The sequence below is a fragment of the Anopheles coustani genome, chromosome X, assembly GCF_943734705.1.
Source record: "Anopheles coustani chromosome X, idAnoCousDA_361_x.2, whole genome shotgun sequence".
In the NCBI taxonomy this organism is placed as follows: Eukaryota; Metazoa; Arthropoda; class Insecta; order Diptera; family Culicidae; genus Anopheles; species Anopheles coustani.
In genome coordinates, this window is record NC_071290.1 from 10703238 (window position 1) to 10718537 (window position 15300).

Below are 15300 nucleotides of genomic sequence, written 5' to 3' on the forward strand. Positions count from 1 at the left end.
GTTCTACTTCAAACGTGTGCACGATACTGATGCTGACCAGGCATTTTTGCACACGCGTAGTGTTAGAACTTCGAAGTCGAAGAGACGAAGAGGCAGTCGCAGAGAAATGCGTCGAACAAAGAGTGAGAAATTGAGATCAAACGTCGGAGTCATATGTTTTTGGGGCGAGCATAATGAAGTGTGTGTATCAGTATTCTGAACGCAAGACCTCGATGAGATCATTAGTAATACACCATTTGATCGACTAAAGACACAAACATGTATTTCAGACTTAGAGGCACATTGAGAGCTCAAAAGGGAAAGCTGGGAGTTCTCCGGAGTTTGATTATGAAGGATGTTTAAACACCCTATTTTTCGGGTGTGTTATGATCCAAGAAGTACCGAATTTACTGCTTATAGTAGAATTGGTTGTGGCCACATAATCGACCTCTGATGAGCCAGTCTTCCAAGGAAAGAAGAATTATGTAGACAAGGTTGGTTCAGCTCCACACCGATGACTTGCATTTTTTTCTAGGGGTTTTTGAAAATCAGAAATGTTCCTCGGTCGTTTCTTATGTTACTTGCGTTCGGCGGAGAAGCTGGCAATGTTCGAACATAGATGATTTATGTTTTCCGTGCAGAAAATGCAGATTAAGTAGTAAATGCTACCGACCCGACTGTGATCCTTTTATTGCACACCGACACCATGGAACTCCTGGAGATGAATATTGGTGTTTTTATTGCGAAACCCAACCCCCACTCCCCCCCCCAACCCCCATCATCCCCAAACACTTGCGGTGCCTCGGATGTTTTACTCGATCGTTCTGCCTTCTCCCGTCGTTCGCCGGAGTTGCAGCAACCACCCGTGAGTTTTACGACCGTGTTGGACGCGTTTCGCTCAAACATTTACGCGGCTTAAGAGAAATTAACTCTGCCACCCCCCTCACCCCCTCCCCATCTCGAGGTCTGCGTCTTCGTCAAAACCCTCAAATTCCCGGCGGAAGATTTGTTTCCAGATCAGAATTGTGTCCACGGACGGTGTTCATGCGAGAAATAGTTCAAGTGCGACCAACACTCGAGTTTCCGGCGCTGAAAACAATCGGGTTCGTTGACGAGCGATCACTTTCTTCCAAATAAAATAAACAACCAGGGAACGGAGTCTGTGGAGGGTTCCCATGGGGTTCCGAAGCAAATCGTTAATTTACGACTTCTACGCATCGTCGTCGAAACGGTGAACCTTTAGGAAAACTCATAGGAATGACGAAGGCAGTTTCATGCGTCATTCCACCAAATTTGGACTTCATTCCTGCGCCAAGTTTCTCCGAAAGGTTCGACCTGCTATCGGTTATGCGAGAATAATTCCGATAATTAAAGTAAACCAGTTAAGTGGAAATATTTTCCTGACCCTGGCCCATTTTCCATAAGTCTCATTGATTATTGTTCATCCGCACTCCAATTTGGAACGATCAACACCGAAAGTGGAGACACAGGCGACAACGACACATGTTGTGTGAGTACCTCCAGTCCATTGCCCTTTTGCGTCTCCCTTTCTTCCGCCCTCCCCCCTCGTTCTTGTGCGGAGCGGATGCAGTTTAACGACTTTTCCTCCGAGGAGCGAGTTTTACGACTTTCCTATCCTTTGCGTTGCGTTTGCCTCATCGACGGCCGCTTCGCGAAGTTCAAAGGACCAAACATATGCCATACTCGTCCTCTCCTTTGTTGGCCGTTTCTTCGTTGGTGTTATCGGCGAGTTTTTCTCCGTCCGTTCGTGTGTAACGTTTTTCTTTTCCTTCGGGCCGTTTTTTCCGATCTTTCTGCACACATTTTCTTTCGCAAAACATAGCAAGCCTCGTTGCTCGTGCGCAGTTTGTGTGTTTTTCTACCCTTTTTGGGGGTAGAAGATGGAAGAATTGCACCCCGGACTGGAAAAACGGTAAATGGCAGATGTTGGAGCGTCGAATTGTTGGTGTTTTTCCAACCTTTTTGGGGGTAGAAGATGGAAGAATTGCACACCGGACTGGAAAAACGATGAATGGCAGATGTTGGAGCGTCGGATGGCACCTTGCATGAGCGGAAAAACTGGTTTTTACTACCTCGTCTCAAACGGTTTCCAACTCAACGCTTGCTAGCTTTCAACAGATCGGAGTTGTTTTCACGACCACAGACATATTGGTTGTTAATTTAACGAATCATGAATGCTCCCAAGAGGATTTGTCATATTTGAATAATCGCCTACGTGACATAAGGCTGAATTGGGGAGAAGGAGTACTCCATAAAACGCACCTAGTTGGACGATCATCGGAAACACGTCCCTCACGAGTGAATGAAGGTAAGCATGTGTTGAATCTTGAATGCGAGAAAATAGACTATTAACTAGACTGTGAGGGACTCGGTTTTCTAACCCATAGCTCTTAGTTTATTAGTTTGAGGCCAGAAACCACTAGAAAGAAATCATTTGTTCGTATACGTACTACAAGTGCTCGCCTTAACGCGATCACGTTCCAAGATGAGAACAACGATGGAACGACGGAAATAACAACCGACAAACTGTAAAACAAACCCTAAGAACCTCATACTCCCCGTCGGTTGCTGAGGTTCGCTGCAAGGAACATGACCTCATCCTGTGAGGGAGATGAAGACGCATGAGTGGGGAAAAGTTCGTGTTTGTGTGTGTATGTATATGTACGTTCCCCAACCCCACTTTTCCCCCTATCTCCGGAAACACGGAGATCGGCAAAATCCGAACCGTACGGGTATTATTCGATGTGTATGTTTCATGGCTCAACGCAATCCGATCACCGTCTTGTAAAATGCATCTGCCTCTGACAAAGGCGATTTGTGTGTACATGTGTTTGTTTGCATCAATTTGTTACCCTCTCCCAGCAAACCACAGCTGCTCCAAGCGAAGCGTTTTCATCTGTAGACAGACGTTCGGTGAAGTCAGACGTGTCAGTTAGAGCTCCTCGTAAGTTTATCATTTTGCAGCATGGTTTCCAACGGACCCAATGGCCGCCCATTGTTTTGGGGACAGGAGGATGAGCCGGAATACATGGTAATATGAGTCAATTTGTCAACCATTACGTTTCTAACGCTTTCAATTGTTTCCGTTTCACATTCACAGGGCTTCACATCGTCAAGCTATGGTGAGTTGGTAGCTGCTAACGTTGGGGTGACGTCACTTTTCATTTATCCTTGTCTCTCATCCATCTAATAGCTCTTCGTTACATGGATTGCTATGACTGTACGCAGCAGCTGATTAGTGCGTGCTCTGAGTGTATCCGGCTTCAGGTGCTCCACAACAATCGCTTGGATTTATCGCATATTCGCCACATCGTTGTGAGCCACACAATGGTAAGTGTAACATCAAACATAGTGCGCCGAGTCCTAGTTTGCAGAAGCATGCAATAGAGTGCATCTTCCGATCTTTGTCACGCTTTCAGATGAACTGCTACTGTGGACGGGGAGTTTTCCGTCCTTTGACGCCAGATATTCTAGCGGAAGTTGCAGGCAGTTTCATCCCGGACCAACCGACTCTTCCCAACATGGTCCCTGGTGCAAACATCGATCCTGTTCTGGCGCATGCAGCGGCAATCGGATATGCAGGAGTTCATCCAGGCGCGAACCCACACGGCATGCAACAGACCTATATGCAAATGTGGGTAACCCAGTCTGACAGCATGCAGTCATATGGAGTCATTCCGGGAGGCATATATCCTTGGTCAATGCAACCAGAGGTATGGCAGGTTCCAAGCTCTCACTCAGTAGTCATTCCACCAATGTGGATGCCTCCACCAATGTGGATGCCAACACCAATCTGTTCAATCATTCCACCAGCGACGGTGCCTCCACCAATACTGCCTCAAAGCACGCAGTCGAGAATGATTGAAACAGTGATGGTACCTCCAACTACGCAGGCCCCACCAACGCTACCCCAAAGCATGCAGGCCGGAGTCATGCCACCAGTAAGGGTGCCTTCGCCAACTCAGCCTTCAAACATGCAGCAAACAAGCATGCAGTCTGGAGTGATTCCAGCGGTTCAACATCCTCGGTTCAAACAACCAGGTGTGAAGCAGAATCGAAACATGCAGTCCGGAGTCATTCCACCAATGACGATGCCTCCACCAATGCTGCCTCAAAGCACGCAGTCGGGAATCATTGAAACAGTGACGGTACCTCCAACAATGAAGCCTCTACCAATTCTGCCTCAAAGTATGCAGTCCGGAGTCGTTCCCGGAATCAAGCATCCTCGGTTTAAGCAACCACAAGTGAGGCAGGCTCCAAGTATGCAGCCTGGAATCATTCCACCATTGACGATGCCTCCACCAATGCTACCTCAAAGTATGCAGTCCGGAGTCGTTCCCGGAGTCAAGCAACCGGAAGTGAGGCAGGCTCCAAGTATACAGTCTGGAATCATTCCACCATTGACGATGCCTCCACCAATGCTACCTCAAAGTATGCAGTCCGGAGTCGTTCCCGGAGTCAAGCAACCAGAAGTGAGGCAGGCTCCAAGTATACAGTCTGGAATCATTCCACCATTGACGATGCCTCCACCAATGCTGCCTCAAAGTGTGCAGCCCGAAGGCTTTCCATCAATGAGGGTGCCTCCTCCCACGCTGCCTCAAAGCACGCAGTCCGGAGTCATGCCACCAGTTTGGGTGCCTCCGCCAACGCAGCCTTCAAACATGCAGCATACAAGCATACAGTCTGGAGTCATTCCGAAAGTCAAACATCGTCAGTCCAAACAAAGAGGTGTAAGGCGGGATCCAGGAATACAGTCTGGAGTCATTCCACCTGGGTGGATACCTCCACCCACGCAGCCACCACCAATGCTGCCTCAAAGCGTGCAGTCCGGAATCATACCACCAATGACGATGCCTCCACCAATGCTGCCTCAAAGTATGCAGTCCGGAGTCGTTCCCGGAATCAAGCATCCTCGGTTCAAGCAACCAGAAGTGAGGCAGGCTCCAAGTATGCAGTCTGGAATCATTCCACCATTGACGATGCCTCCACCAATGCTGCCTCAAAGTGTGCAGCCCGAAGGCTTTCCATCAATGAGGGTGCCTCCTCCCACGCTGCCTCAAAGCACGCAGTCCGGAGTCATGCCACCAGTTTGGGTGCCTCCGCCAACGCAGCCTTCAAACATGCAGCATACAAGCATTCAGTCTGGAGTCATTCCGAAAGTCAAACATCGTCAGTTCGAACAAAGAGGTGTAAGGCGGGATCCAGGAATACAGTCTGGAGTCATTCCGCCAGGGTGGATACCTCCACCCACGCAGCCACCACCACTGCAGCCTCAAGACATGCCATCCGGAGTCATTCCACCAGTGACAATGCCTCCACCAATGCTGCCTCAAAGCGTGCAGTCCGGAATCATACCACCAATGACGATGCCTCCACCAATGCTGCCTCAAAACATGCCATCCGGAGTCATTCCACCAATGACGATGCCTCCACCAATGCTGCCTCAAAGCACGCAGTCGGGAATCATTGAAACAGTGACGGTACCTCCAACAATGAAGCCTCTACCAATTCTGCCTCAAAGTATGCAGTCCGGAGTCGTTCCCGGAATCAAGCATCCTCGGTTTAAGCAACCACAAGTGAGGCAGGCTCCAAGTATGCAGCCTGGAATCATTCCACCATTGACGATGCCTCCACCAATGCTACCTCAAAGTATGCAGTCCGGAGTCGTTCCCGGAGTCAAGCAACCGGAAGTGAGGCAGGCTCCAAGTATACAGTCTGGAATCATTCCACCATTGACGATGCCTCCACCAATGCTGCCTCAAAGCATGCAGTCCGGAGTCGAACCAGAAGTGAGGCAGGCTCCAAGTATGCAGTCTGGAATCATTCCACCATTGACGATGCCTCCACCAATGCTGCCTCAAAGTGTGCAGCCCGAAGGCTTTCCATCAATGAGGGTGCCTCCTCCCACGCTGCCTCAAAGCACGCAGTCCGGAGTCATGCCACCAGTTTGGGTGCCTCCGCCAACGCAGCCTTCAAACATGCAGCATACAAGCATTCAGTCTGGAGTCATTCCGAAAGTCAAACATCGTCAGTTCGAACAAAGAGGTGTAAGGCGGGATCCAGGAATACAGTCTGGAGTCATTCCACCAGGGTGGATACCTCCACCCACGCAGCCACCACCACTGCAGCCTCAAAACATGCCATCCGGAGTCATTCCACCAGTGACGATGCCTCCACCAATGCTGCCTCAAAGCATGCAGTCTGGAGGCATTCCACCAGGGTGGATGCCTCTATCCATCCAGTCTTCAAGTGTACCGTATGGAGTCAATCCAGGAGTCAACCATCCTCGATCTTAGCAACCAGGTGCAAGGCAGGGCCAAATTATCCAGGACGGAGTCATTCCACCAGTGAGGATGCTTCCACCCATGCAATCTCCAAGCATGCAGTCTGGAGTAATTCCGAGAGGCATACAGATTCGAATTTTGCACCGAAGATTAATACTATCTTGATCTGTACATAGAGCGCAAGTTCCAATAGTATTTATGATGTAATTTGTACCACATATGACTATTTATAAATATATGATATGCTTCTTGAAACGCAACTATTTTCATTTCTATGGTAGTGGAGATGCCAATAGTATCTTGAAGCTGGCTCTTTCACACTAATTTGACAATTTGCCATGGCACCTGCGCTCTGACAACACTGACAACAGTGCCATAGCACCTGCGCATTTAGAGACACGTTTCCACAGGAAGCATGTTTTCACACCGAAGTGGAAGGGGAGGAAAACAGTGATGAGGAAAAATGAAAATCTTCGGGCATGCGTGAGGACCGTTGTTACCTATGAAAACTAGGAGGAGCGAAGTGGATGGGTTCTTTCGACCTGCGTGGAAATCATGCGAAAGAAGCCGTAACAAAATACCGAGGGTTGAGGATCCGAAGCCCAAGGGTCGAAAATGTTGGCTTCACCCACCTTCCGATCCAATTGCAAAGACTGCCGGCAGGGAGAGAGTCAGGTCAGCGGTAGGGGCAGAACAGGTAAAATATATATGAAGGTGTTGCCTCATGATCGTTCCAACATCGATGCAACATTGCTCTTTTCGAACACGAAGTGCAAAACAGAAGAGGCCTTCGTTGGCCTCTTAGAACGATTATACAAGCTGCCGATCTCCGGTATGCGAGATGAAAGTACCGAGTGGTGTTCATTGTTGACGGAATCCCTGCCTTTCTGTCCTGTAACATCTACCTCTAACACATCTTCGTGACTCTCGATGTACAATCTTTATGCGCGCTTGTGTTTGAACCAACACGTCTTCACTACAATCTACTAAATGCATAATTGGTCAACAGTGAAGATTTAGGACAAATGTGCAGTTCCTTCCAAAGCCACGAATCATAGGATCAAGTGCATTCTCGGCTGAGAAAAGATAGTAGGTGAGTATACGTGGATGAAAATCGAAATCTCTGCTACATTAGTTGATTAGTAGGCCGAACGAAACTTTAAGATGTTAGTTTTTGGTTATTTAGTCTTCTATATTAGGTCTCATATGAAATCTTGCCTGTGCTGTAGTCTACGTATTGTTCGCCTCACTTCACGGCATGTGGTCAGATCTCTAGATGGGTTTGTAGAACTCTGTGGTGAGGTGCTTTTTCCGGTAACGATGGTTCGTACTCAGCACCGTTACGCCATTCTCGATCGAAGATCACGTATAGATGGTTCAACATGACGTTGTTCGGTTCCGGCAGAAGCGTTGGTTCACACTACGAATATTGCATTAAAAGAGATAAATGAACATTCAATCGGAGAAGAACTGAGAGCAAACGTTGATTCCTTACCGATAGTAGGGTGTCTTGGTTGAGAGGATCCTGCAACAGCTGGTCCTCGTCCCATGGTGTTGCCGTTGGAATATCTTGGCCCCGCTCCTTCGATTCAACCTTGCACGTATCTTCGCTGTTCTTGAGGAGCGCTTGGAATACTCCGAATTCATTTTGACGCACGGTACCCAGGTTGTTCGTAATGCCCTTGTCTCTTACAACGCACTTCTACAGAATATAATAAACAGTGATAGCGTGAGTCATAGCACAACACCAAGACACCTGTGTTCAACAACGTACCAGCTTTGGATCGTGCATCCATTCGCCATCGACAAGAAACTTATAGTGGTGATCTCCCTCCGGTATGCTAACGATGGTGACGAATGAACCGTGCGAATGTTCCGCCAACGTAGACTAGCTTACCACCACCACACCACTGGAACACGGTGGGTACCATTACCGATTGAACAGCGTCCTCCTGCTGCGTATGTCACGTCCGCCTCAGGTTCTGGAACCGGCTTGAAGTGCGCGTATGGACCTCCTTCCTTCTCCAGAAGCTGTTTTCCGTCGAACATAAACACCGGTATGGGCTCGTTTAGTCCGGATCTATGTATCTTACTTGGATGAATACTCGCTGCATTGAACATGCTGTTGTGAGATTAGTTCTGATCGTTTACGAAACGAAACACTCTTGTAAGGTTTGACGGAAAGCTGCAGCACCGTCTGATAAAGGACTTGATGGCGATAGGTGGCACATTGTGTCATGACTAGAGGTGGGTAAGCTGATCCTTACAAGGATCTGACTCGTTCCGGAACGCTCAGTGAGATGCGTTCAACGCTTACGGTGATTCTTCCGCAAATTAAAAAAAACCCATTCTATTACTCCTCTACTTGATGTGTTCCAAAACCTTCTAATAATAATTATTATCTACTCCTCAAATCTTACTATATACCGGACTTTCATGATACCTATAAAAATAATTATAATTCAGGGTTTTTCAGATGATATCATAACAGTAGCAGTACTTATTCTAACTGTAGCACATAATATTATACCAGCATAAGTTGATTTTATAACGCAGTCGTAGCAGTTTATATTGAGCCATCCGGAACCGCTAGTCGGCAGTCGGAGTCGGCTCCGGACGGCTCCGAACTAACGGCTCCTCGGAGATTTATTAATCGAGATATATTAATCGAGTAGATATTGACGTTCGTGACGTAAATTTGAATGAAAAAAATTTTGGAATAAAATCGAGGAAACAAACACGCAAATATAGCCAACAATTTAAAGCTTGTAAAAAAATGTCTAAGCATTCACGCTGGACGGGGCAATACTGCTGGTGCACACACTTTCATTCGAAAGATTTTTCATGCAATTGCATCGACATTGAGCAGAACATCTTAAATGAACTGTTAAACTCGTTTTTTAAGTAGATTCATTTAGTAGCAATTCAAGATTGCAGAACTCAATTGACCATTGATTGTTCCTTAAGCTATTCTTTCACTTAACATCCTGACCAAAGTCGTCGTCGTGTGTCGTGTCGTTTTGGTTCTAATAAACCACGTTATATGGTTTGGTATTACTTTTTTTGAAGGTGCACAACCATCTCATTTTCTCACGAGACGCCACTGATTAATTTCTATTTAATACGGTAAAATTACCCATTACTGTCAAACTAACCCCGCTCCAGTCTGTCTATCATTTATGTTACGGCCCCTTTAAATCCGCCACTGTTACGAAGAATCAATACCGAACTGATTGTACAAAGCAGTCGGAAGCGGGCAACCTGCCTCACCTCGTTCCAATCTTCTGCCGTACAAACGGCATTACATCGTATGAGTCAAGAAGAAAGCACGTCACTATAAACTAATTTCGCAGTAATTGCGAACGACGAAAACCAAGGCCGACGGAAAACGAGGTCAACCAGTATTGCAAATACTTGCACACCTCATTCGCTGCTTGTTGCCAGTGGCGTGCGGACGTGACACAGGTGCGCTCGGTTTTTTCATCGGTTGGGTTCTCGGAAAATTGGAAGGATGGAAGGAAGCATTAAAAGTAAGTATAAAACCCGATTGCACGTTGGTGGTAGCGTTTACTGAAGTGCGCCATGAAAATGGCTTGTTGTTTATTTCAAATACCTAATACGTGTTTTCTTTTCGACTCAAGGAATCTTTGGCTCGCGACGGGACATAAATGAGGATATCTGTGGAGTCTGTCGCGAAAGGCTCGAGGATAGTTGCGGTTCTTGTGCTACTCCCGGTAAAGCCTGTCGTCCTGCTTTAGGTGCTTGTTCCCATTATTTTCATATGCACTGCATAATGAAGTGGCTTTACGAGTTTCGAACGTGTCCAGTGTGCCGCCAACCTTGGTTATTCCTCATCGTATAGGCGAAAAGTATAAGAATCGTTTTCCGCATGAATGCGACGCGGATTAGTGAATAAAGGAGATAAAATGCATAATAATTGGAGAAGATTGGTTTTTCGCCGCCGGTTGATGACGAAGTGGTGCTTCTTTTCCCAGCCTTTCTCCTTTCCTTCTCGTTGCTTGAAGTCGCTCTGATGGGGTCGAAAACGGTCCGCCATTTGTTTTGTGGTGTTTCGTGATTCAATCTTTGTTTATCTCTTTTTATCATCCAGCACTCATACGCATGTTCCGAGCCTGTGTTCCCTCTTGGAGATACAGAAATGAAAACTTGATGCGGTTTCATGTTACGCTCTGATGGTCTTCCGTTCCAAAGGAAAACTGCCCGGAGCACGTGCGTATTGGTCTCCCATCCGGAGGAACAATCGAGAGTTTTGGTCAAAAAGATATGTTAATTTTGTGTGTGTGTGTTTTTTTTTGGTTTGACTCGATTTTCGTTTGTCGCGCCTGAAACAGCTCAAACCGCAAAGCTGACTCTGCGTTCGTGTGAGAGTGAGAGGAAAAAAAAGAAGAGTGTAAGACGAAAGGAAAGCGAGGGGCAGAGTGTGCGGTCGGAGAGAGAGGACGCGCGCAAAACGTCTGCGTAAAACAACGTTGCGAGCAGGTAGATTTTCCCTTCGCGCGGAGCGAAGGAGGTGAGGCATGGGGAATAGATCCTTCCACGAAACGAAGAAACCTTGACAGGGGGGATGGCAAGCGGTAGAGTGTGCCGATCTTGGAAAGGCTGCTGCTTCTTTCGCATATCGCACACACATGGAGCAAACGGAGAACTACAAGCGAACAACAGAAGAAAACGATACGTGGAAAAAAGTGAGTTTCAAAAACCCAGTGCTTTAGAAATTGGTGCAACATCAGTTCGCCGGTAGTTAAATAGGTTTACGGGGAAAACGAAACAGAAAAACCTAGCAGTCTGTGTAGGTTTTTTTTTTATAATTTCATGGGAAATATTTTTCCCCATGATCCAAAAAAGTAAATGAATGACGAGTATAGTTCTGATATCGGAATTTCTCTTACAAATTACGTGTTAAAAAAGATCTTGGAAGAAATGAAGAATCTTGGAGAAAATAATGAACTCATCAAGTCTAATGAACTTTCCAAATACTAAGTTGTTGTTGTTGGTTGAACACACGAATGGTTTGGTTTAGGAGCAATTTAGTTTGATAGTTCTGTTTTGTTTATTCGTTCAGAAAGACATTTGCCGCCTTTGACATAATGTTTTCTATGATGTTTCGTTTCAAAAGTATCGTTTTGATAATAGTTGAACAAACAGTAACGAGTTTTGTAGATGGGAAAATATTTTCCTTGGTCGTGAAAGGGTTAAACACATTAACTTACGAAATATTTCTCATCTGTTCGTCTTTTCAATTCATTTCAGGCAATTACCAGGTTTTTCTCTTGACCTATGGATACCTATTGAGCTAATGCTCTTCCAACCGGAATGAGGTTTTGTGTAGATGCAGCTTTTTATCTACCGAATCTACTTCGTTCGCTTAACTAGATTCTTATTTCTATATTAATATTAATATAATAATTTAATTTTAAGTTTTCGTGTTATTTTTAGTATTATTGTTAATATTAATATTTATTTATTCTATTTTGTCTGAACATGAGGACTAAACAAAACTTAAAATAAGATTACAAAAAAACAAGGGTTGAAGAACGTAAACCCTAACTCAGGCTTTAAATAAAGGACATGCGGGGACCAAGAAGGATGCTGTTAAACCGTTAGCAGAAAGAAGACATAGTTAGAGTAAAGCAGGAGTAGAGGAATTTGAAGAACGGAAATGTATGCATATCATGCACTAAATATAGGCCCGTGTAATGGGGAATGTGGAAATCGAAATGTGGAGATTTCGAGATGAAATCGAGAGTACATTACCAGCCATATTAAAAAGGGTTAGAGAAAAGGGAAATCTCCGACCATGCGTGAGCATCGTTTCAGCCTGTCTATGTTGCATATGAAAACTAGGAGGAGCAGACAGGATGGGTTCCTTCGGCGCGCGTGGCAATGAAGCGGAAAGGAAACATAACAAAATACCGGAGGGTTTTCCGGATGGAGGGGTGACAAACGGCCATAAACCCAAGCTTCGAGGGTCGAGGGTCGGATAGCGTGCCTTTTGCCCTCCGCCCGATCCAATCGTACAGGCTGTCGGTAGGGAGGGCGTCAGGTCAGCTTAAGTTGGTAGACGTCCATTCAAAGATGCAGGAAGAGAGAACGCCATTTTTACTTCATTACATTTTCCTTCATTCATCTTTTCTTTCTCAAGACTCGTCATCGGTCGAACATCGGTACAGGATGGCCCTTTTCGAAAAAGAAGGGATCTTTGTTGACCTCTTCGAGCGATTAGACAAGCTGCCGATCTCCGGTATGAGAGATGAAAGTACCGACCATTCTGGTATGGATTAAAAATTGCGCTGAGACGAACGTAGAAGCCGCGAAGAACATGAAAGGTGTGACGAAGCGCCGAAGGTGTGACGGAAGCTCATTCGACTGGCATCAATAAATATAATACCCACCCCTTCTCCCTCTTCCTCACAGTCGGCTTCGTTTCATAAAAGTTTAAATGAAGTAATAAAATTGTACGTCCGCTTCGAAGGATTTTTCCGTCCACGGTTGGTTCTGCTGTTTGCGAGAAGAGAGCGGCATATATGGTTCGTTTGCACATTTCAGTGTTCAGTGCAGTCACTTGGTTCCTCGCTTTGGCTGCGGTGTATCATTTCTTCGCCATCGGTCAGTGAAGTCAGACGTGCCAACAACAGCTCTCGAGCAGCCTTCCTCAAGATGTCGGACAATAATTTTGCAGTTTTGCTGCGAGCCTACGGCAACGGAACAGAGCAAATGGTAAGCTCAGTTACTTTCCCCACTCTTATCCAACGGTACTAACGAAATGTTTTTATCTTGTCTTACCTCTAATTGCAGTCTTCCATAATGCGCTGTTCCGGTAAGTGTTTTCTTACCAACGATTGGGGTTTCTAAATTGTAAGCGGTGTTTAAAATACTTATTTGAACTTTCTTTCCGTTTCCATCAGGCCTTTATAATTATCTGTGCGAAGTTTGTTCGTGGACTTTGATGCACGAATGCCCGACCTGCTACCAGCAGCAACAGTACTTCAGGAATACACCCGACTTGTCGGGAGTATGCCCAATCATCCTAAGCGACACCAAGGTAAGTTCGTAGCTCCAAACATTGGTTTGCAGCAGCATTTTAACATATTCTTTGATCTTTCAGTTTGGTTGTCATTGGCACTGTTATTATTCGGACAATGTCTGCCGTACCTGGACGCCGCTTAGGATAACTATTCAAGGAACTACAGGCGAGCAGGGAGCACAATCAACTTCCCTCACGTTGCATCACTAATTATTGGTTGATTTCAATTCAATCAGTAACAGATACTATTTAGAAAATAATAATATAAATATATGAAATGCTTCTTTGCAAGTATTTTCATTTCTTTTTCTATGAAAGTTTCCACCAATCCGAACATAGAATGGAAGTACTTACTTACTTACAAAATAGTAGCAGTAGTAGCAGTAGTAGTAGGTAGTAGTAGGTAGTAGTAGGCCAGCATTGCCGGGCAGTGCTAACGGTATCAAAAGTTCAGTAGAAGCGAAGCCACGCCGAGTGTCTGACCAATCAGAACAGTTTCTATTATCACCGACAACTGATCCTGATATTTAACTTGCAACTGAAGGTGGAATGGGAACTTGAAGCGTGCTGCTGACTCTTTCACACTAATTAAACAATTCCTACATTTAACAGTGAGTAACACCTGAGCATTTAAATACAATCTATTTCCATTCGGTTTCACCGGAAGCAATCACCAAATTTCCACACCGAAGAAAAATAGTGCTGAGGAAAAAGGAAAATCTTCGGGCATGCGTGAGGACCGTTGTTCCCTATGAAAACTAGGAGGAGCGAAGTGGATGGGTTCTTTCGACCTGCGTGAAAATTATGCGAAAGAAACCGTAATAAAATACCGAGGGTTGAGGATCCGATGCTCAAGGGTCTCCTTCCGATCCAATTGCAAAGACTACCGGCAGGGAGGGAGTCAGGTCAGCGGTAGGTGCAGAACAGGTAAGATAGAAATGAGCTGGAAGATGTCCATCCAAGGTTGCAGAGTGAGTGCATTTTAATCGCAACATATTTCTCTTCTAGAAAAACCCCACGATTGTTCCATCATCGATGCAATATTGCTCCATTCAACCACGAAGTGCAAAACAGAAGGGGCCTTCGGTGACCTCTTCGAGCGATTAGACAAGCTGCCGATCTCCGGTATGCGAGATGAAAGTACCGACCAAGGTCCGGACGCTGCAAAGAACGTAGAACCCGCGAAGAACATGAAAGGTGTGACGGATTACCTGTGGAGGATCGTTCAAGTCGTTGGAATTATCCGGCAGTCGAAGCCTGGAGGGCTGGTGACTGCAATCAATAAACATTTCCCGATCCAAGGGCTTACCGCTTCTCGAACGTGCCTCAACGTGGCTTCAGGGATTTGCAAATGCAGTAATGATAATTCTTTTATCGCTTTTCTTTCGCCGCCAGTTGATGAAGAAACGATGGAGAGAATTTCTACCGACTTGAATTTTTGATGACGGAAATCAGTCGCTTCTTTTCCGAGCTGCTTTCCCTAACCTGAACCTGTGTGAAAGCCCGACAACCTTTCTCCTTCCGTTCTCGTAGCTTGAAGTCGCTTTGATTAGGTCGAAAACGGTCCGCCATTGGTTTTCTGGTGTTTCATGGTTCATCCTATGTTTATCTATTTATATCATCCAGCACACTTGCGCATGTTCAGAGCCAGTGACCCCTCCTTTGAAAGCGTCTCATCTAGCAAACACTCATCCCCTTCTGTCTTCCTATCTTGTTTAAAGATAATTTCACTGCTATAGGTCATCTTGATGGAAAAGAGACACTTACATGCTCCTTACTAAGTTAATTATCTAAAAAACTTAATTCAAATTATAACATTTCAGACATGGTCCTTTCAAATAAGATAATAGAGGTTAATTTATAGATTTCGGTTCAAATCGAATGCCAGCACTCTAACTGGTAAAATAAACAAGAAAAAATGCCATGAAAGCAGTCTGAAGCATGTTCCAGCTTTCAACTTTTAATTTCGTT

At 45.5% G+C, this 15300-nt stretch overlaps 1 protein-coding gene and 1 pseudogene across 1 annotated transcript; one reads left to right on the forward strand and one right to left on the reverse strand.

Annotated features, from left to right (window-relative positions):
• The first annotated feature begins 2965 nt into the window (after positions 1-2965).
• Positions 2966-6296, forward strand: LOC131269068 (basic proline-rich protein-like). Its single transcript, XM_058271384.1, has 4 exons — positions 2966-3031; positions 3101-3122; positions 3194-3330; positions 3420-6296. Exons 1-4 carry the CDS (start codon positions 2966-2968, stop codon positions 6294-6296), a joined length of 3102 nt encoding a protein of 1033 aa, XP_058127367.1.
• Positions 6297-7556: 1260 nt separating this feature from the next.
• On the reverse strand, positions 7557-8398 carry LOC131269069 (5'-AMP-activated protein kinase subunit beta-1-like; annotated as a pseudogene).
• Positions 8399-15300: the final 6902 nt, after the last annotated feature.